Below are 24,163 nucleotides of genomic sequence, written 5' to 3'. Positions count from 1 at the left end.
TTTTTTATTTTGTCATTATAAAAATAAGCTCTTTAACATCTTCCAACACATATGCTTTCTGTTTCATAGTTGTGACAAAGGCACTCCATTAATAACTTTGATTTAACACTTGATTTTTTTTCTTCCATATAGCCTACAGTAACAAACTAATGAAAATGCTGTTGTGGTATTTGAAATAAAATACAAATCGTATTCTGCTACCCAAGGCCTTCATAAACACAACCAAATTATTGTTTTTGCAATAGCATATATGAAATATATTAATTACACTGTTAGAATGTTAGTCAGAATGACTACTCATTAATTTCAAGGGGGGTGCATCGACACCCAGCAGTTAAGTGTTAAGTGCTTGAAAAATACTTTGTGCTTGAATTTGACTTGCAAATATCTGTATTAACCCTGTATAGGCTACTTGCATTTTTGCATTTTTCTTGCCGAAACTGGATTAGTTACATTATATTCGCAATGTCACTAACAAAAAACAAACAACCAAAACAGCAATAGCCACTACAATGTCAAATCAGGATTTCTGTCATGAGTAGAGTACCATTTGCTTGATTTTGCGGACCCACGATTATAGTGTGTTGACATTAGCTAGCTAACTTTAGCATGCTAGTGACGCTAGTCAGCATAGGCTGCTACATTATAATCAGCTTGCTTTAGCTGAAATGTCTTGAGTCAATAAGTATTCAACCCCTTTGTTATGGCAAGCTTAAATAAGTTGAAGAGTAAAAATGTGCTAAACAAGTCACAAGTTGCATGGACAACCAGTATTTTATTTTCTATTTCTGCACAATGGTACTTATTAAAGCCTTGAATCTCATAGGGACCTCACTGTCACCACAGGTCATCTAACTAGCCACGTAGCCATCAGGGTTGCATCGGTTTCCATTGGACTAGACTAGAGCTTGCTAGCTATGTAGCGAACGCTGGCCAGCTATCTTGCTAACACTAGCGTCGCTAGCATGCTAACTTTAGCTAGCTAGCTAATGATGATATACCATAGTCGTGGGTCCGCAAAATCAAGCAAATGGTACTGAGCTAATGACAAAATAATGTTTTGAAATTGTACTGTTTTTTGCTTAGTGATATTGCGAATATCATGTTTTGGGCTTTTAACTCTAAGTAGCTACGTATCTAATCCTGTTTCGGCATGAGAAAATGATTGACGTCCCAAATTCCCGCGAGATACTGCGAGAATTTGCGCACTCACGGATACAGAGCCTCAGAAATAAAATATCTGGTCACGGATTGGAATTGTTTTGGTATCAAGTACCGTTTTTTTCAAATTCAGCACTCTAGAGGATTTCGCAGAAAAGTTAGTATAGAACCCTGATTTGCCCAGCTAGGTTAACGGTAAGAAGGAAAAGGAAATTAAAGTGGCATCATTGTCACTGTCTGTTACTGTAAAAGGAAGTGGTGTTTGGCAACAGTCCCATTTTTAAAACTATTAGCCTAACTCCTGCCCTGTCAAATTCCATATGGTATCCTCTAGGCCTAGGCTATATGTGCAATTTATGCTGGAAGTGTTTCATATTACGTACTTAGTAATGTCAGACTTTCATTCCCATTCACCTCTCTCTCTACTCCACATCCCTCTCTCTGTGTGTCAGGTGTGGAGCTGAGGAAAACCATGGAGAAGTCTCACCCAGCCTCTGCCTCAGATCTGCCCCAGGGGTCAGAGGGCAACTCCCTGCCAAAGGGGTCATCAGGGGTCAACACGAGCAAAAGGAGTGACACAAAGATGGAGGAAAACGAGGTCTGTGCAGAAAGGGGGAATGACGTCGAACAGGAGAGTTTGGAGGGAGATGGGATACAACACAAGAAGAAGAAAAAGTGCCAGCAAGAGGGTGGAGAGGAGTCTGTCAATGTGGACATTAGCTGTGACATTGGGACAGCCTCAATGGAAGATGCAAGAACTCCCCCTGCTCTTGTAGATGGGACAACAGAACGTCCCCTCTCGGTCTTGGATGAGGTAATGGAAAGCACCAACTCTGTTTCGGAGGTGATGATAGAAAGTTTGGCGTCGCTTCAGGACAAGGCAGTGGAATCTCCACCCGCTACTCTAGATGGAGTGGGTGACTCCTCAACCTCTATTCCAGACAGAGGCGCAGAATCTCCACCATCTGTTGTCGATGGTGCCCTCAAATGCTCCGTGGAATCCTCCACCACAAAGGCAAACGCCATCCAAGATTCAGTGGTCGCCAATAGCCCAGCCACGCCCTCCACACCCAGCTCTGACATTGCAGACTCTGGAGTTTCCAGTCCCCAAACGATGGCCCCCCCGAACACCAACTCTTCGCCCAGCCCCTACGACACGGACTGCAGCCGCAAGCTCATGACTGAGATCCAGCGCTCGGTCTCCCAGGAGTCCCTATTGGATGAGCTGGAGCAGGAGCTGCTCTCCTGCCAGCTGCCCGAGAGAGGGGGAGGGGGGTGCAAGGGTGGCCCCCATGTAAATGGCATGCAGGCTGACCAGGACGGCTCCACGATGGTCTTCGAGAAGTGCATCCAGTACAAGTATGTGCAGCAGGAAAAGGCTATCAAAAGGTAATAAATACCATGGTGATGTGTAACAAAGTCATGAAGTTGTATGTCGCTATAATTTGGTATATTGTGTTCTAAGGAAACATTCACATGATACCAGTGTAGGTCTACTGTATATCCCTGCCTTTTTGTTTTTGTGGATAGATGAATTCTCTTATCTCTTATTTTTATGCACGTTCTGCAATCGCAAGCTGCAATATCCCAAGTTTGTTCTTGAGAAAATGCGCTCTTGTGTATTTGAAACGTTAGGCTAAGGTATGGGTTTTTTTGACGAACAAAAACGTACTTCATATACAATTTCCATCCTTGGTCATGCATCTGTGTGGCCGTACCCTTACGCTTGGATTGTTGAACTTATAGGCTGCTGGATGAAAACAAGAAGCACCAGGAGCTGATCCTGGGTATCTGCTCAGAGAAGGACACCATGAGGGATGAACTGAAGAGGAGGGTGGAGACTGAGAAAAAGCACATGGGCACCGTGAAGAAGGTAAGCACTCCAACTCCAGACTATTGTCCTGTCCAGGGGGTGTACTTGTACATCAAGCTGCCTCACAGTGCAAATAAGAGATAATATGAGATAGGCTGCTGGCCTATGGGCTGTCAGGCTCAGACATCAGTGAAGAGCTCTCTTCTCACCTGAGTTTCCCATTTTAATCATCTAATGTTGGTAGTTTACAGAGATGCTACAAGTTTACTCAATTGTGAATAATGATATTGATGCCTCAATGATAATGTTTTTTTCCCCCCACAAATGCGTCTCAACCTACATAATGAAAACCCAGGTTGAACCTTCAAAAGATCAAGCCATGGTGGCAAGGGAAAACTGACTGTTGAGAAATCTTATGCCCTAGCAGGCTGTGCTGGTCATGCAAATAACTGCTGGTCTGATGGTAATCGACTGTTAATTAACATAAACGCGTTTAGCATCTCCGGGCTTCCACGCATAGCCTAAAAGCCACTGATGCAGACCTTTTGGAACATCTACATTTAAAAAAGTATAATACATCTATTTAATATAGCCTAACCATCACAATAAATATATTATTTATTTTAGGCAGGTCTAAAGAAACATTATGATATGAAGAAAATGTAGCCTATTTCAGAAGAACAGACCAATAGAAAGACCCCATAAAACAGTTCATCAATTACACTCATTAAAAAGCCTCATGGCTGTGGGTAAAAATGACAGTCGAAACCTCTCTGTGGAACATCTGGGCAGGATGAACCTGCTACTAAAGCTGCTCCTGTGTTGCATTAGAGTGCTGTGGAGTGGGTGTGTGTCATTGTCCATGATCATGTGGGTTTTTACTTGCAGCCTTTTTATGAACATGTCCTGCATTAATTCCAGGCTTTGGGCTACACTAGTTCATTTAGCAGATACGATTTGCTTATAATTCCCGTGGCATTATTTTATAGTAAGAAGAATACAATTGAACATAGCTGCATAAAGGGAGTGCGCCAAGTGGCTATTCTGTGTTGAGCGGTTAACAGTAATAATTTGAAACAGGTCCTCCTATACAGTGCATTTGGAAAGTATTCAGACCCCTTGACTTTTTCCACATTTTGTTACGTTACAGCCTTATTCTAAAATGGATAAAATATTTTTTTCCCTTATCAATCTACACACAATACCCCATAACGACAAAGCAAAAACTGTTTTTAGAATTTTTTGGGGAAATGTATTGGAAAACCCCCCTTGAAATATTACATTTACATAAGTATTCAGACCCTTTACTCAGTACTTTGTTGAATAACCTTTGGCAGCGACTACAGCCTCAAGTCTATTATTATTATTATTATTATTATATTATTATTATTATATTATTATTATTATATTATAAGTCTTCTTGAGGCTGTATATGGACAAGGGTGACCTGATCCTAGATCAGCCCTTCTACTCTGAGACGCTTTATGAATACGGGCCCTGGTAGAAGTTCAGACTACATATGATATGACCAATTGACCTTCAAGGCCAGGTGGAGTTATCCTAGTAGGCAAAGTCATAGCAGGGCCAGGACTAAACAAAGAGTGCATTCCAGATGCACAAATTCAGTGACGATCTCTGCAGATGATGTGCTACATTGTAAAGATCTGACAATATTAGCAGAATCGGCGTATCCAGAACGCACACAAATTGTATGCCAACTAAACTCATGTCTTGTAGTTCTTAATGTAGTCTATCTTTTATACTGCACCAGATTCCAGTGATTCTTGAGTCGTGATTGATGATTTTCAGTACACCTTGACTCTTCATTCGAGAAAGCCAAAATAGGTGATATGATTTCTGTCTCGACCGCTTTTTAAAAATGGGTCAGCTTGAATGAAAACCAGGGAACCTTTATAGCCCAACGGGGGACATTAATTTCCAATCTCTGAGTGATCTATAATTCAAGTCATTATAAGAGAGGTGGTGTTTTGTTAGAGAACAGATGGTCACAGCAAGATGACCATTTAATTTGATCAAAACGTGGGGACCCTGTCAAAGCAGTAATAACATTACCAAACAAAGCAGACTGCCTGGGCGACAGGCGATAGTTGCTGTCGCCAGGTGCACAACTAGCATCAGAGCAGTGACGAGAGACGTGTTTCTGTCTGTCCGTCCTTCAGTTTGTTGTCCGTCCGTGTGCGTTTTAGATAAAGTTTTAACTACTACCCATCGCTATGAAAGAGCTTAACAATATCCCCCTTTTTGTTTGTGTTATTCATCGCTGTTATCATAATAAATAAATAAAATCTTCATTAAACTCTTAATCTTGCCTGTCTGTAGCCTTTTGGCGGTACAGTGCCTTCAGAAAGTATTCATTCCCCCTGACTTATTCCACAATTTGTTGTGTTACAGCCTGAATTTAAAGTGGATGAAATATATATTTTTCTCACCCATCTACACACAATACCCCATAATGACAAAGTGAAAATATGTTTTTAGAAATGTTTGCAGATGTATTGAAAAATAAATACAGAAATGTCTAATTTCTGAGTCAATACTTTGTAGAAGCTTCTTTGGCAGCGATTACAGCTTTTAGTCTTTCTGGGTAAGTCTCTAAGAGCTTTCCACACATGGATTGTGCAACATTTGCCCATTATTCATTTCAAAATTCTTCAAGCTCTGTCAAATTGGTTGTTGATCATTGCTAGACAACCATTTTCAGGTCTTGCCATAGATTTTCAAGTAGATTTAACTGTAACTCGGCCACTCAAGAACATTCACTGTTTTCTTGGTAAGCATCTCCAGTGTTGATTTGGGCTTGTGTTTTAGGTTGTCATGCTGAAAGGTGAATTAATCTCCCAGTGTCTGTTGGAAAGCAGACTGAACCATTTTTTCCTCAAGGATTTTGCCTGTGCTTAGCTCCATTACGTTTCTTTTTAATGCTGAAAAACTCACCTGTCCTTAACGATTACAAGCATACCCATAACATGATGCAGCAACCACTATGTTTGAAAATATGGAGAGTGGTACTCTGTAATGTGTTGTAATGGATTTGCCCCAAACATAACACTTTGTATTCCGGACAAAAAGTGAATTGCTTTGCCACATTTTATTGCAGTATTACTTTAGTGCCTTGTTACAAATCGAGTGCATGTTTTGGAATATTTTTATTCTGTACAGGCTTCCTAATTTTCACTCTGTCAATTAGGTTAGTATTGTGGAGTAACTACAATGTTGTTGATCAGTTTTCTCCTATCACAGCCATTAAACTCTAACTATTTTAAAGTCACAATTGGCCTCATGGAGAAATCCCTGAGCGGTTTCCTTCCTCTCCGGCAACTGAGTTAGGAAGGACGCCTGTATCTTTATAGTGACTGGGTGTATTGATTCACCATCCAAAGTGTAATTAATAACTTCAAGGGATATTCAATATCTGCTTTTTTTCCTTCTTCACCCATCTACAAATAGGTGCCCTTCTTTGCGAGGCACTGGAAAACCTCCCTGGTCTTTGGTTGAATCTGTGTTAAATTCACTGCTCGACTGAGGGACCTTACAGATAATTTTATGTGTGGGGTACAGAGATGAAGTATTCATTCAAAAATCATGTTAAACACTATGATTGCACACAGAGCGAGTCTTGTTAAGCAAATGTGTGCTCCTGAACTTATTTACGCTTGCTATAACAAAGTAGTTGAATACTTATTGACTCAAAACATTTCTGCTTTTCATTTTTAAATAATTTGTAAACTTTTTGAAAAACGTAATTACACTTTGACATCATGGGGTATTGTGTGTAGGCCAGTGACAAAAAAAATCTCAAAGTAATACATTTTTAATTCAGGCTGTAACACAACAAAATGTGGAAAGAATCAAGGCTTGTGAATACTTTCTGAATGCACTGTTATGTAAGTTTGTATGCTTGTCAGGTAAGGCAGGTTAACTCAGGTCTGTCTAACCTGACGGACCCGTCCTCTACTCTTTGTTGATCCGTGGTGATGTTAATCCTAGTTACAGATCTAGGATCAGTTTCCCCTCCCCAAACCTTAGCCATTAGTGGGGGAAATGCAAAACAGTCCCAAGGTCAGTGTCTAGGGGCAACTTCACCCTACAATGTATTTTGTGTCTCTTCCAGTTGGAGGGGCGGGTGGAGGAGCTGCTGAGGGAGCTGAAGGAGTCCAGGGACAAACTGGTTTACCAGGACGGTGCCGCCAAGAACGCCCTGCAGCAGATGCAGAGAGAGACTGCCTACCGGCTGGAGCAGGTAAGCTCCCGGAGAAAGAGGATGTCAAGAACAACCTTGCATAGCAGTGCTTGACAGTCCGGGACAGGTAGAAAAAATTGTCGGACAAGCCGAATTATAGATTTAACTTGTCCGAATGGTATAAAAATCACACATCACGATATCAAACAATTACGCAGATCAGAATTGGATCAAAGTGTCTTCCAGATGCGATGCATTTCGCACTGTCAACTCCCAGTCTCTGCACTTGCATTACGGTGACGCCACCTATCACTATGGAAATATGCCCATTGCGTAGGCTGCAAGTACAGAGATTGGGAGAAATTAATTGAGCCGCGCGAGTTGAGTGGCAAGTTGATTTTAATTGAAGCAACATACGCTGAACAAAAATCTTAACGCAATCTGTAAAGTGTTAGTCCCATGTTTAATAAGATGAAATAAAAGATCCCAAATATTTTCCATACGCACAAAAAGCTTATTTCTCTCAAATGATGTGCACAAATTTGTTTACATCCCTGTTGGTGAGCATTTCTCCTTTGCGAAGATAATCCATCCACCTGACAGGTGTGGCATATCAAGAAGCTGATTAAATAGCATGAGCATTACACAGGTGCACCTTGTGCTGGGGACAATAAAAAGCCACTCTAAAATGTGCTGTTTTTTCACACAACACAATGCCACAGATGTCTCAAGTTTTGAGGGAGCGTGCAATTGGCATGCTGACTGCAGGAATGTCCACCAGAGCTGTTGCCAGAGATTTTAATGTTCATTTCTCTACCATAAGCCATCTCCAACGTCGTTTTAAATAGTTTGGCAGTACGTCCAACCGGCCTCACAACGGCAGACCACTTAATGGCATCGTGTGGGTGAGCAGTTTGCTGATGTCAACGTTGTGAACGGAGTGCCCCATGGTGGCGGTGGGGTTTTGGTATGGGCAGGCATAAGCTATGGACAACGAACACAATTGTATTTTAACGATGGCAATTTGAATGCATGGAGATACTGTGACGACATCCTGAGGCCCATTGTCGTGCCATTCATCCGCCACCATCACCTCATGTTTCAGCATAATGCACGGCCCCATGTCGCAAGGATCTGGACACAATTCCTGGAAGCTGAAAATATCCCAGTTCATCCATGGCCTGTATAGTCACCAGACATGTCACCCATTGAGCATGTTTGGGATGCTCTGGATCGACGTGTACGACAGCGTGTTCCAGTTTTCCGCCAATATCCAGCAAGTTCGCACAGCCATTGAAGAGGAGTGGGACAACATTCCACAGGCCACAATCAACAGCCTGATCAACTCTATGTGAAGGAGAAGTGTTGCGCGGCATGAGCCAAATGGTGGTCACACCAGATACTGACTGGTTTTCTGATCCACGGCCCTAGCTTTTTTTTTTTTTTAGGTACAGTGCAATTCGGAAAGTATTCAGACCCCTTGACTTTTTCCAAATGTTGTTACGTTACAGCCTTATTCTAAAATGGATTAAATAAATACAAATCCTTAGCAATCTACACACAATACCCCATAATGAAAAAGCGAAAACAGGTTTTAGAAATGTGTGCAAATTTATAAAAAATTAAACAGAAATACCTTATTTACATAAGTATTCAGACCCTTAGCTATGAGACTCTAAATTGATCTCAGGTCTATCGTGTTTCCATTGATTATCCTTGATGTTTCTACAACTTGATTGGAGTCCACCTGTGGTAAATTCAATTGATTGGACATGATTTGGAAAGGTACACACCTGTCTATATAAGGTCCCACAGTTGACAGTGCATGTCAGAGCAAAAACCAAGCCATGAGATCGAAGGAATTGTCCGTAGAGCTCTGAGACAGGATTGTGCCGAGGCACAGATCTGGGGAAGCGTACCAAAAAATGTCTGTAGCATTGAAGATCCCCAAGAACAGTGGTCTCCATCATTCCTAAATGGAAGAAGTTTGGAACCACCAACACTATTCGTAGAGCTGGCGGTCCAGACAAACTGAGCAATCGGGGGAGAAGGGCCTTGGTCAGGTAGGTGACCAAGAACCTGAGAGCTCTAGAGTGAACTCTTTGGCATGAATACCAAGGGTCATGTCTGGAGGAAACCTGGCATCATCTCTACGGTGAAGCATGGTCGTGTCAGCATCCTGCTGTGGGGATGTTTTTCAGCGGCAGGGACTGGGAGACTAGTCAGGATCGAGGCAAAGATAAACGGAGCAAAGTACAGAGACATCCTTGATGAATACCTGCTCCAGAGAGCTCAGGACCTCAGACTGGGGCAAAGGTTCACCTTCCAACAGGACGATGACCCTAAGCACACAGCCAAGACAACGTAGGAGTGGCTTCGGGACAAGTCTCTGAATGTCCTTGAGTGGCCCTGCCAGAGCCCGGACTTGAACCCGATTGAACATCTCTGGAGAGAACTGGAAATAGCTGTGCAGCAACGCACCCCATCCAACCTGACAGAGCTTGAGAGGATCTGCAGAGAAGAACGGGAGAAACTCCCCAAATACAGGTGTGCCAAGCTTGTAGCGTCATACCCAAGAATACTTGATACTGTAATCGCTGCCGAAGGTGCTTCAACAAAGTACTGAGTAAAGGGTCTGAATACTTATGTAAATGTGATATTTCCATTTTTTTTATTTTTAATACATCAGCAAAAAGTTATAAAAACCTGTTTTCGCTTTGTCATTATGAGAATATCTGTATTCTCTGTCGTGAAATCCATAGATTATGGCCTAATGAATTTATTTAAATTGACAGATTTTTATTATATGAACTGTAACTCAGTAAAATGTTTGAAATTGTTGCGTGTTGCGTTTATATTTTTGTTCATTATATTATCAGCCCATTTCAACGCAACAAACCAAAATAAATCTAACTTTGCAAGTCTAAGGCGGTTATTTTGTTGGAGGCACAGCGCATCAGAGTAGATAGCATTGACAGGCACGAGTGGTCTTTAAATCACCTGTCTCGAGTAGATGCGCTTTTAAGATCAAATTACATAGACGTGTGCACATTTGTTGATATTCCTTGCTAGTTAGAGTTATTAGCCCAGTTATAGCACATTGTGGGTCAGCAATAGAAGATTGATTGATTCCTACAAGAGAGCAAACATTTCTAGCCATCTTTGAAAAGCGGGTCAGGTAAAGAGCTTTTTTATGTCTTAAAGGTGCATGTAACAACATTAAATGTTATAACACTGGTTAATTTAATAAACTTTTCTAAATGTAATTACTTAGCCACCTTTTTGAAATATAAAACTGGTTAAAACTTGCCAGATAACGTTAAATTCTTCTGAATGGATAACATTACATTAAGCGGGAAAAGTTAATAAGTTATTACGTTATCAGGTGAGTAACAAATGTTTTGATAAATAACGTAATAACTTCAACCGACATTGTAATAACATACCAAAATCAATGTTTTGATGTATTACTTCCCTTAATTTGATGCACATACCACTACCCACCGCCAGTTACAAACACTAACAAACTCATGCACATCATACAGGAATATTCATACTTTGAGTAACCTTGTGTGAGACCTGAAGACTTGCATTAGTTCCCCCGAGATAAAGAAGATTACACCTTGTAACTGTTTTGAGGTTGTGCCTTGCTCAAGGGCACAATATCATGAGATGGTCTCTAGGCCCGCCCCTTGTCTAACCTCTAGGCTACATGCCTCCCGTAGTTCAGCAAGGTAACAAGAAATACAGGTTTTAACTCAGACCCAGGTTTTAACACCAGCAACCGTCTGGCTCAAACCCGCATGATTTTTTGTGTCAACCCTGAGATTTAAACTTGCTACTTTCCAGTTACTGGCCTGCCACTATAACCTCTTTAGGTATCAAGAAAGGTTACTCAACACGCAAGCATGGTTTACGGAACTACATTCGTTACACTCCACCACACATTTTACCTCCTCATAGATCCAGGTCACGGCACCAATGGGTCAGACTGGTTTCTAACCTAGGTCTCCTGCAGGCCACAATACTTTTATCCTGCTAAGCTTAAGCATAGACATTAATTCAGGAAGTGTACACAAGTCTTCAGGTCTCAGACAAGTTTACTCCTCACCTACATCACCTTTTCAAGTGCCATCCCCTACTGCCTTGAAGGCTTTGAGTAAGGCACTTTGCCCCTAAACTGCTACAAGGGCAATACTGGACTGCTCCAAACCTGTTCTGTGTTTGGTGTGTCATGGGGTTGGGTACTGAGACAGCAAAAACACGTTTCCATTACAGTTGACTTTTATTTAGATTTTTTTTCTTCTGAGTATATGTGTGATTTGTCACGCTCTCCGTAGCCGACTTGAGTAAGACCTTTTAAACAGGTTAACATTCAGACAGATTACAAGGACATGCGCTGACCAGCTAGCAAGTGTCACTGACATTTTCAACTTCTCCCTGACCCAGTCTGTAATACCTACATGTTTCAAGCAGACCACCATAGTCCCTGTAACGCCAAGGTAACCTGTCTAAATTATTATCGCCCCATAGCACTCTCATCTGTAGCCATGAAATGGTTTGAAAGGCTTTTCATGGCTCACATCAACATCATCATCCCAGACACCCTGGATCCACTACAATTCGCATACCGCCCCAACATATCCACAGATGACACAATCTCTATTGCACTCCACACTGCCCTCTCCCACTTGGACAAAAGGAACACCTACGTGAGAATACTGTTAATTGACTACAGTGCAGCGTTTCATCAGACCAGAGATTCTTGTTTTTCATGGTCTGAGAGTCCTTTAGATGCCTTTTGGCAAACTCCAAGCGAGCTGTCATATGCCTTTTACTGAGGAGTGGCTTTTGTCTGGCCATAAAGTCCTGATTGGTGGAGTGCTGCAGAGATGGTTGTCCTTCTGGAAGGTTATCCCATCTCCACAGAGATACTCTAGAGCTCTGTCAGATTGACCATCGGGTTCTTGGTCACCCTCTGACCAAGGCCCTTCTCCCCCGATTGCTCAGTTTAGCCGTGCGGCCAGCTGTAGGAAGAATCTTGGTGGTTCTAAACTGCTTCCATTTAAGAATGATTGAGGCCACTGTGTTCTTGGGGACCTTCAATGCTGCAGACATTTTTTGGTTTACTTCCCCAGATCTGTGCCTCGACACAATCCTGTCTCGGAGCTCTATGGACAATTCCTTCTGACATGCACTGTCAACTGTGGGACCTTATATAGACAGTTGTGTGCCTTTCCAAATCATGTCCAGTCAATAGAATTTACCTCAGGTGGATTCCAATCAAGTTGTAGAAACATCTCAAGGATGATCAATGGAAACAGGATGCAGCTGAGCTCAATTTCAAGTCTCATAGCAAAGGGTCTGAATACTTATGTAAATAAGGTATTTCAGTTTTTTATTTTCAATACATTTGCAAACATTTCTAAAAAACCCTTTTCGCTTTGTCATTATGGGGTATTGTGTGTAGATTGATGAGGGGAAAAAGTAATTTAATCTATTTTAGAATGAGGCTGTAACGTAACAACATTTGGAAAAAGTGAAGGGGTCTGAATACTTTCTGAATGCACTGTATATCTATAGTATCTCAATTACCCCGTACCCCTGCACCTCGACTCGGTACTGGCACCCCTTGTATATAGCCAAGTTATCGTTACTCATTGTGTATCTATTATTACTTTTTATTATTACGAGTTTTACTTCTCTATTTCTCTCTGTGTTGTTGGGAAGATCCTGTGAGTTAGCATTTCACTGTTAGTCCACACCTGTTGTTTAAGAAGCATGTGACAAATAAAATTACATTTTTTGATTCAGTAACACATTATATGAAGTGGTATACATAATGCATTCATAACACCTTTATGAAACCATTCATAACCCCTTTGTGAATGTTGCAGTATCTTTCATAATAACCTTCGTAACACATTAATAGAACCTTCAAAATTATGTCCTGTTTTCATTACAGTATTACTAGTCTCGCATTGCCATACCTCCAAAATCATGTCTTTGTCACGCATCGCTTGGAGGTCAGGAGAATTTTGTATTGCAAATATGTTTTGAATGGTAGGCTGGCTCCCAGTGGCAAGATTTTGAATGGATGTTACATTTTAAGCAACTTCCTCCCACACGCCTGTAGAAGGTGTGCTGTGTGTTATATGTGTCGCAGTTTTCCATCTGGGTAGTTAATGCTTATGCTAATTTCAAGTGCTAGATTTCAAGTGTGGCCGACAGTCTGCAATTTATATTTATTGAAAAAGGATTACTCTGGTAAAGTCAAATGTCACAACACGTTCTAAATTGTTCTGGTGACAAACACACTTTTTGCATTGTCTCCATTCGTCCAAATGGCTGCTGCCTTTGCTACCACCGGAAATATCAGGAAGATTTCCCATTAATTTGTTTTTTTAAGGACCCAATAAAACGGAGGCAGTGTGAGAACCTATTCAAGTAAGTCATTTTTTAAAATGTATTGTTAAATGTGTTATTAGCTAGCTAGCTAGCTAGCGGGCTACAGTAGACCACTTTGTAGGCTAACTCAACTGAGCTGCTACATAGCTAGCTAGCCAACTTACACACTGTTTAGCTAAGTTAATTAAATGTCTTCAGCTAGCCAACATCTTATTAGCTAGCTATCTTGATGTAATCATGTAAAAAGTCTCCAAATGCATTTGTAGATAACAGCTATGGAAGAAGATGCAATTGCAGTGCTAGCTGTCAGCAAAGGGAAAGTGTAGGCTATCCAGGTAATTTTGTGGGTGGACATTATGAAATGATTCTACAGTTCCAGTCCCTAGAGGAGAAAACTTTGAGGACAGAGACAATAGCAACATACTATTTAGTGCTGTCTAATTGGAATATAATGACGCCTGTTTTTTTAATGTTTTCTGTCCTCAGATATGGAAAGCCTGTTTGCAGATGAAGAGCAAGGTCCAATGAATGTCCCAAGAGACTAAAAGTATATCCTATATGCCATTGGTTATATGTGTATGCCTACCTATGTTAGCAAATGTTGTATACACAAATACAGTTAAACATCACGCACAAACCTTTTAGAATTGGAGCAGGCCAACCCTGCTGGAGGTCTGCTGGGTGTGCTGGGTTCTGTTTCAGCTCAGCAATACACACCTGATTCAACTTATCAAACCTAATGAGTTGATAATCAAGTGTGCTTTTGTTGGGCTGGAATAGAAGTCTGCTCACCCAGTAGATCAGGGATCAGTGGAGCAAGGTTGGCCACCACTGGTATGGAGTTTTTTTTTGTTGTTCACCTGAAATGATGCTTTAGTAATAATAGCCTACTTCTTACTAAACAATTATATATTGTTGTTTAGACTAAGACGTCTTTACATATAAGTTAGCTTATTTGTACATTTTGAAGTGTTGATTATTTGAAGTGTTTTAAACTTGTTTTAATTAAACTGTTCACAAAAATGAACTAGTCTCAATGTTAATTCATCACTTAATCCTGCAATAGATGGAAAGGGGTTCTGTCCAATGTGTCTGTGTTGTATTCTCAAATGAACATTTCCTTTTTGTCTAGTTGTAAGATCTCCAATCTGTTTTATTTGATTCTCTCTCTCTCTCTCTCTCTCGCTCTCGCTCTCGCTCTCGCTCTCGCTCTCGCTCTCGCTCTCGCTCTCGCTCTCGCTCTCGCTCTCGCTCTCGCTCTCGCTCTCGCTCTCGCTCTCGCTCTCGCTCTCGCTCTCTCTCTCTGTATATCAACTATTTGAATCCATTTAGCAGCTTATCATATGGCATGCATCACCAAGGTTGTAATCAGAGAGTATATGTGACCCATCACATTGATTCGGTCCTATGTAGCAAGATTTGAAATACCGTCTCTGGTAAACACACACTATATCAAATAAAAATCAGTTTGCTACATGGCAGACCAATCCGAACTCATCTCTCGGCATATCCAGCCCATCCATTATCTCAGCCAATCATGGCTAGCGGGAAGGTTGCTGTCTTTTTCCGTGGCTAAACCAACTAGGCTAGTAATTTAATTTACAGATGGCATACAAGTTTGTTATTAAGGCACATGAAAGTTCACATGTTCCAGATGGCATTTCTGCCCCAAAAAAGCGCTTTTTGATAATAAAAAAAAGTTTTACGTTCAAATTCCTCTCCTGTGAAGTAGTGACGTGCGACATATACCTAGCTTCCTGGAACAGGTCACATACATTGGAGAGCCTTAGTAGCCTGTGGATTGTAGTTGGTCTTATTAGATTTCAATGAAAACAAAAAGAAGATATGATAGATATGTAAGCCTAATGCTTAAACAGTCAAAAATAGGACAGTTGTAGGATCCATATATTGTCCATTGTTCATAAATGGTGTCATCGCTGTATAAATGTCCTGGACCATAGGCAATATAATTATAAGTTCAATGCTCAGCAATAATAGTAATATTGTTCCTTGTACCCAGACATGAGGGGTGTCCTCATTGTCTTATGCTGAGGGCAGTGTCATAGCCATAGGCTAGGCTGCATGATTGTGCATGGATAGCATACCTTAATGATGAGCCAGTCATGGGGTTCCATCTGTCGGCTTATCCCCTTGTGTGTTAGGTTTGATGTGCTTCTTGAGGAAGTATTGAGCTTCCTAAGCAGTGGGAAACGTGTGTGTTGTATTCTCGAAGGTTAAGATGAGTTTTGACCTGTGTGTTGTATTCTCGAAGGTTAAGATGAGTTTTGACGAGTGGATGAAGCCGCATCTCAGATTTAGATTGCGTAGCTGGTATCTCACCTCGTTGTAGGTCTCCGTCTGTTTTAAACATTTGGCACTCAGGTCTGGGTAGATGCTGATCCTCTTCCCTGCATAGGTCAGACCCCCAGATTCCGCTGCAAGGCGGACAACTCGCTGCTTGACTTCAAAGCTGTGGATCCGTACAATCATACAGCGAGAGCAGTTGCAGAGTTGACCCGTGCAGTTTGCGTTGTTAATCAGCGGGATGGGACCCAGCTTCTCCTGCCCGAACAGTTCATAGAAAAGATTGCTCTTGAAGGAAGTTGGGTTGCCCGCTTTCACACCAGTTTCAAGGCCTGTGACCCACACATTGAATTTACGGGAATGATTTTAGAGTGATTCCATTTGATCTTTTAAGAGTTTGATTATCCCTTCCAATTTAGCTTGTGCTGTTTCCAGGTCATGGAGTCACACCTGTCTCATCGGCTGTCTTCTCCAGACTTTCTACTTCGGTTGAATGGAGTATGAGTCATACTACCCATAAAACTTAGCGGTCAAACAGGGAAATAGTTCACATTTTTCCCTTAGGGGATTTTAGAAACACGTAAAATAAGGGTTGTGTTTCGTGTAGGCTTACCCTGCCGTGATGCTTTGATAACCGTGTAAATCTCTCTAGTAATCTCTCATTACTAACTAATGTTAGCTAAATGTAGTAATGAATAGATTGGCTGCATTTCTTTAAATGGACAATTCTGTGAACTGTCTTGTGCAAGTTTTAAATTGACACAATACCTGTTAGCGAAGGTGTCAGCTAGAGATGACGTGGAGGAGCTTGCAGAGATTTGTAGTTTTGCATGATGTCTACTTTGATGCTAATTAGCATTTTCGAATCTGAGAGTAAATAAAGCCGAATATATTGATAAAAGTGACCTTGCCCGAGAGAGATTTACATGGTTATCAAAAATGATTGGAAGCATTTCCCTGTTTGACTGCTATGTTTTCTGAGTATTATGACACCTCCACTGTGGGGCTCTATAGGTATATCACTTTAGCAGTGAGCACTGCCAATAATACATTTACCGGTTTTAATTTTAAGTTGAGGACAGAGGTAATCTCCTCACGAACAATATCTTGTATATTAGAGCCCAGCTCCTTCTGTTGTCTGGTGTTGATAGCAGCCATGTTCCCACAGTTGATTTGTGGAAGGACACTTTAGCTGCTGGACGCGTAATAGACATGCTAGTTATTTATTGTCAGACAATGAATGTCCCACACCTTAATATGATGTTTAGTGTTGACAAGTTTTAGGAAATAAGTCTGGTAATTCATAGTAATTTGCAAAAGAAAGCCACGAAAAGGCCACACGTTTCAATGCATGCCACCGTAACCAGAACTCAGTCCTTCTCTTTGGACTGCAAAATATTACTTGTCAAACTAAATCTCTTTCTCTGAGCAATTGTAATAGTATAAAATAAAATGTTCCCCTTTTTTTTCATACAATTTTGCTCAGTATTTGAATTATTTATTTTATACGGTCATTGTTGCTCATCTTTATCAAGGGTGTCTATAATTTCGGACCCCTGTATGTTTTTTAAGAATTGCAGGAAACGAGCGATTGCACATTAGATAACACGTTTTCAGTATGGATGAGTAGTATGTTGATATTTGTTGCTTACTCCATACTTTTTTACTAAACAGTATGTTCTAAATAGTATGTAGTACTATTAGTACACAGTATGCAGTTTAAGTAAGTAGTAGGCAAACCAGATTTCGGACACAGCCATTGTGTTCGGGGGATTGGGTACTATGGCAGTAAAAATACGCATTTCCGTTTTACTGATGAATAAACAGCTATTCGAAGGGACTTTTATTTAGAAAATTCCTAATGAATGATACTGCAACAATGAAGGTGTTATGACTGGTTTCATAAAGGTGTGTGTGTGTGTGTGTGTGTGTGTGTGTGTGTGTGTGTGTGTGTGTGTGTGTGTGTGTGTGTGTGTGTGTGAGAGAGAGCGCGCGTCTATGACTGTGTATGTGTGTACATTTCAATGTGCGTTTGTGTATGAGTACATTTGCATAGGTTTTTGTGTGAACTTGTAATTGGTGGAGGGATGTATGTGCATCAAAATAAGGGAACTAATACATCAAAACATTGATTTTGGTATGTTATTACATGATCGGTTGAAGTTAATGTTGTTCATCAAAGTTGTTACTCACCTGATAATGTAATAACCACCAGATAACGTAATAACTTATTACATTAAGCTGTAAAAGTTATTACGTTATCAGTTCAACATGTTTATACCACGGCATTGTAGAATACTCTATTCTGATTGGCTAGAAGGGCATTCTAGAGTGTGCATTAATTTCAGATATACAGACAGTTGGAAAAGATAATGGACACTCGTCTGAAGTAGTTCCAACAATAGGCGGCTTATTACCTTTCTAAATCACTGCACCATGCAGACCTTACTTGCTACAAAGTTACAGAACGCTAAATCAACAACCACACGAATATATTTGATATATTGTAAATGCAGGTCCAACGAGGAATAACTTAGCTAGCTAGGTAGCATGAATTTGTTTTTGCAGATGTCTTTTTTGCATCATCAGATGACCTAAAATGGTGAGTGCGATGCTGCAGTCAAGATGGAAGTTGCGCTAGTGCTTTCAAATACTCTCACATGTTTCTTGTTTGACCAGCATTTTACAGCAACTGGTATTGTTGAATTTGGTTGTGATATTGGCAGATTTGCTAGCAACAAACTATTTAGCTTGCTTCTAGCCTAGTGTTTAATTTACAATGCAATCACTTCTACTGTAATGAAGTGTGTCCGGACGGTAAAGCAACTTTTCTGTGCCAGGCGAAATCATGCATCAGCTTCATAAACTAAAGGACAGGGCTACCGCACACAGAGCTATTGTAGACAACCCTGATGCTACGACCAAAGACAAGAATAAGTACAAGAAGTCCCGCTATGACCTCCGCAGAGTCATCAAAGGAGCAAAAGGACAAAATAGGAATAAGGTGGAATCATACTACACAGGCTCCGCCGCCCAACGCATGTGGCAGGGGCTACAGTCTATTAAAAAGGAAGACCCAATCGTGATCCGCCCAACGATGCTTCTCTACCAGACCAACTCAATGCATTCTATGCACACTTTGACAACAACAACATGGTACCGGGTGTGAGGGCCATCACCGACCCAGAGGATTGGGTGATCTCGCTCTCCAAGGCCGACGTGAGAAAGGTATTTTAATCAGGTCAATACCCGCAAGGCCACGGGGCCCGACGGTATTCCAGGGCGCGTTCTCAGAGCATGCACAGAACAGCTGACAGGCATATTCACGGTAATAATACATTTTCAACCTCTCCTTGTCCCAGTCTGTAATCCCCACATGTTTTATGATGACCACCATCATTCCTGTCCCCAAGAATTCTAAGGCTTCATGCCACAATGACTACCGCCCTGTAGCACTCACTTCTGTAATCATGAAGTGCTTTGAGAGGCTGGTTGTGGCACACATTCAATTCACCATCCCAGACACCCTAGACCCACTCTAATTTGCATACCACCCCCCCAGATCCATAGATGATGCAATCTCAATTGCTCTCCACACTGCCCTCACCCACCTAGATAAGAGGAAAACCTATGTGAGAATGCTGTTCATTGACTACAGCTCAGCGTTCAACACCATTGTCCCCTCCAAGCTCGTCACCAAGCTTAAAACTCTGGGTCTGAACACCTCCCTCTGCAACTGAATACTGGACTTCCTGACAGGCCGACCCCAGGTGGTGAGGATAGGCAACCCCGTCCCTCCGCCACGCTGTCCCTCAACACAGGGGCCCCACAGGGGTGTGTGCTTAGTCCCTTCCTGTACTCCCTGTTCACCCACGACTCCAACACCATCATCAAGTTTGCTGACAACACGACGGTGGTAGGCCTGATCACCGGCGATAATGAGTCAGCCTACAGGGAAGAGGTCAGTGATCTGGCGGTGTGGTGCCAGAACAACAACCTCTCTCTCAACGTCCGTAAGACCAAGGAGCTGATCGTGGACTACAGGAAACGGAGGGGAGAGCACGCCCCCATCCACATCGCTGCAGTGGAGCAGGACGAGAGCTTTAAGTTCCTTGGTATCCAAATCACTAAAGACTTAAAATGGTCCTAACACACTCGCACAGTTGTGAAGAAAGAGCGACAGCGCCTCTTCCCCCTCAGGAGGCTGACATGGGCCCTCAAATTCTCAAAGTTCTACACCTGTACCATTGAGAGCATTTTGATTGGCTGCGTCACTGCCTGGTATGGCAAAATCACCGCCCTCGTTCGTAAATTGTTAATGACTTTTTATTTTTGCACTGTCTCTATTCACACTCAAAGGGTCCTACACACACACTCACTCACTCCATCATCTGATCACTCACACATATGCAGATACATTTATACTGACTCTACACACACCCACTCACATACAAGCTGCTGCTACTCTATCTTATATCCTGTTGCCTAGTCACCTTCCCTTATACATATCTACCTCCATCACTCCAGTATCCTTGCACATTGTAAATATGGTATTGGAACTGACTGTTTATATAGTATGCTTACTTACTTACATACTGTGTTCTTCATATTTCTTATTTTTTCTCATGTTTTTTTTCTAGTATTACATTGTTATTGATTAGTGCATTGTTGGGTTTTGAGTTTTCAGGAAAGGCATTTCACTGTACTTGTGCATGTGCCATTAAAACTTGAAACTTGGATGTATCATGTATCCAAATGTCACTAGAAAACAGCTTAAACGCAAATGCAGCTCCTTTGCTGTTATTCTATTTGCAGAGTTTGACGTGACTGTGTTAGCCGTAGTTGGCTAGCTAGCAAGCAAGGGATAAGAACATTGCCAGCCTGCATAGCAATCAAACAAACAGAATGGACAACAACTCCGCTTCTCTAGCAACCTAACTGATAGAACTAATAACCAGGTTTAGTGGAAGGATGAAATAGTATGAATTTACTTATCAAAATTAAGATATCCATGGAAACATTCAATTTCTATGGTTAAATGTGTGATTTAGTATTGTTTTCTTTGGCAACCTTGGTATAAGCGAGATAAATGCCTCCTCTCTGTACATTATCTGGAACTAATGAACTCCACGGAGGGACTCCGCTGTGCGTTGTCCCTACCACGTCGTTCATTACTTCCAGATAATGTACACAATGTCAGCGTTTTATCCCTTACCTATTACGTTATCCGGCAAGTTATTACATTAACCGGTTTTATTACATAAAAAATGTCAAAGTTAGGCTATTACTTTTTATTATTATTATTATAACCAGTGTTATTACATTAACTGTTACAGAGCAGTGTTGTATTTTGAGACAGGCTTGAATATGCAAAGAAGCCAATAGGCAGAGGTTATCTTACGTTGTTGTCTGATTTTCTGTATGGTAATGATGATGATGATGATGATGATGATGATGATGATGATGATGATGATTAATTTTATTTTGTAAAGTGATTCCTTGCATAAAGCAACAACATTTTCATTCACCTTTCTAGCCCCATGGTGTTAGACAATTTTTGGGTGATTTGAGCATTTGGACAAGTAAAAATTAAAAGGTTAATGTCAAGCCCTGCATAGAATACACAGTCCCACCCAATTTAGAGTAGCTGAACTGGCTGATTTCGTCTCGCATCGTTCCACATTAAACAAATCAAAAAGAGGAATTTTGTCCATGGTAGAAAAGGTCCGAATGTGAATATTGGAGCTGAATGAGCCCTCAAAGTTGGCCCATGTTGCCTTTTTTTGGACCCCCCCACTCTACAGTACAATAAGACATCCATATCTTGGTCATTGATTAAGACAAAAGGTTGGTTTTGATATCATTTGAAAGCTTACAAACAGGATTGTTGAAAAGAAAAATACAGTAAAATCATGTTTTTTTTAAATTGTATCTTTGACGTCACTTATCTAAAAAACGCATTAAGTCAGATATGTCATCTTCGCATATGTTTTAGTTCACCACTTATTTACACATCATCTGAGGTGTATGTGTTTTGCCCACCATTGGTTGAGACGAAGCATATTCTTGAATGCAGGGTGGGTGTCATGTTTGGCTGATAAATGTACTAAAATGTGAATATAATTTAGAATTTCAACTTTAAAATGGGACCACAAGATGTCAGCCTGCTGTCAGAGGCAACCATGTTTATGGCTAAAATGACCTGGCTGTGACGGTCTGGTAGCTTTGGAAGGGTAACACATTCCATTTCACTGTTCGCTGAACAATAGAAGGTCGTTTTGGGGAAGTTTATTAGCTTTTTCACGCCAAGATGACCCCTACATTCTACCCTCACTAAATCTCTAAAAGATTTCCAACAATTTCTGCCACACAGACATGAAAACTACTGCAATATACCACCTCTCTCTCGGTCTGTCTGTCTGTCTTTCTTTCTCTTTCTATTTCTCTTTCACTCTTTCTTACCTTCCCTCACACATACTTTCCCTTGTGTTTGTGTTAATGGAGATGCCAATTGAGGACGAGCATGGTAACGTTTTGCCAATGTTGTCTGACAGATCGAGGGGAAAGCATTCTCATGACAAATTAACACACCTGTGTGAGAGCACCCAACTGTCCTTGGTCCAGCTGGCATTTTTTGCCCTGACCAATGACTGAGGATTTTCCTGACTGGCAGATTACAAGCTGACCTATCAATGTGCTGGCCTACCATTTGTATGGCTCTAGTTTAGATCTCACACATACTCATTGTGGATTTTTGTATTGAAACCTCAAAACCAAACTGCCACATTCAATTGCAGCACTATCCACTTACAACATGCAATCAGGGACACCGTCACTACGCCCCCAAATATAATACAATAGTTTTAATTAAGCATGTAAGAGTGTGCACTTCCGCATGCATAATTTCTGTGTCTATTTTTCTTCATGTCTGTGTGTAAACTTGCATAATGCATGCACCTGTGTTTCTGTGTAGATCAATGAATGTGTGTCTGCATGTTTGTCTGTTCATGTCTGTGTCTACCTGTCGACATAACTACATACTAACCTGTGGTGGCTGGTGGCACTTTACATCGGAGGACAGGCTCATAGTAGGCCTAATGGCTTGAATGAAATGAATGGAACAGTATCAAACACATGGAAACCATTTGTTTGATACCATTCAATCGATTCCATTCCAACTGCCATTACTATGAGCCGTCCTCCCCTCACCAGCCTATACTGATGTTAACTACATGATATAATCCATGTAACAGCTACTAATTCATCTGTCCCTTCCAGGCGGGGAAGAAGTGTGAGGAGGCACGTCAGGAGAAGGAGGCCATGGTGATGAAGTATGTGCGCGGGGAGAAGGAGGCTCTGGACCTGCGCAGGGACAAGGAGGGGCTGGAAAGGAGGCTGAGGGAGGCCACCAAGGAGGTGGACCGCCAGGCCCTCAGGGGAAACCAGTTAGCCCAGGAGAAAGGCCGGCTGCAGCAGCTCCACGACACCAAGGTAACGCAGGGGAAGTGTTAAAGCAACCAAGATCCACATGTTCAGCTGCTAAGGTGGCGCTGGCGCAATGTTAGATGGACTTTCTGACACCACTGCTGCTTTATTTGCACTGGCAAATCAATATTTACTTTAAGGTACTGGAAAGAGTCTGCTCTTTTGCATCATCACACCTTTTGCTGAAACTTTACTGCTGACCATATCAACAGTGGACTACTGAACAATATGTTCTTTGAGTAAAGTGATCCTTTAACATTAATTACTAATGAAACGGCATACAGTGCTTGTTACATCCTAATGGAATCCATCTCTTGTTGTCCTCAGGAGGGAGAGGTGAGCAGGCTGAGTCGGGAGTTGGAGAACGTCAAGGAGGTGATCAACTCTCATCTCATCAAGGTCAAATGGGCCCAGAACAAGCTGAAGAGTGAGACCGACGCCCATAAGGTAAGACCAACTGCATTTTTTACACTGTTGAATAGTAAGGCTACAGCCACACAGAATGAACATGGATGAAATCCTATATGCTTTCTTCAGTTGTCTATTTTTGTCTGTCAAAAGTTCAACTCAAGTTTATTTTTGGAGAAGTAGCATACGTAAAAAGCAGACATATTGTGCGTTTTTTGACAGACAATCATCTCCGTTGATGATCAATGGATGACTCCCATTGAAAAACCAATGGCTCAATCTGTGATTTTCGGACACAAAATCGCTGTGGCCAAAGCCTGAATATGAATCGCATCAGGATAAAAGTTAAAAGACGGGAAGAATCAGGATGGAAGTGGCAGAAG

At 41.4% G+C, this 24,163-nt stretch overlaps 1 protein-coding gene across 1 annotated transcript in view; it reads left to right on the top strand.

The window, feature by feature from the left end:
• The window catches only part of ccdc186 (coiled-coil domain-containing protein 186), a 123,915-nt gene that overhangs the window by 21,233 nt on the left and 78,519 nt on the right, over positions 1–24,163 (top strand). Inside the window, exons 2-6 of the mRNA XM_041858279.1 lie at positions 1,614–2,550; positions 2,908–3,034; positions 7,107–7,235; positions 23,166–23,378; positions 23,700–23,819. Of these exons, the coding sequence (XP_041714213.1) occupies positions 1,634–2,550; positions 2,908–3,034; positions 7,107–7,235; positions 23,166–23,378; positions 23,700–23,819 (1,506 nt within the window). The 5' untranslated portion in view covers positions 1,614–1,633. The remainder of the gene's footprint in view (positions 1–1,613; positions 2,551–2,907; positions 3,035–7,106; positions 7,236–23,165; positions 23,379–23,699; positions 23,820–24,163) is intronic.

Source organism: Coregonus clupeaformis, chromosome 31, assembly GCF_020615455.1.
Source record: "Coregonus clupeaformis isolate EN_2021a chromosome 31, ASM2061545v1, whole genome shotgun sequence".
Taxonomy (NCBI): Eukaryota; Metazoa; Chordata; class Actinopteri; order Salmoniformes; family Salmonidae; genus Coregonus; species Coregonus clupeaformis.
This window is presented reverse-complemented; position numbering and strand designations above follow the sequence as displayed.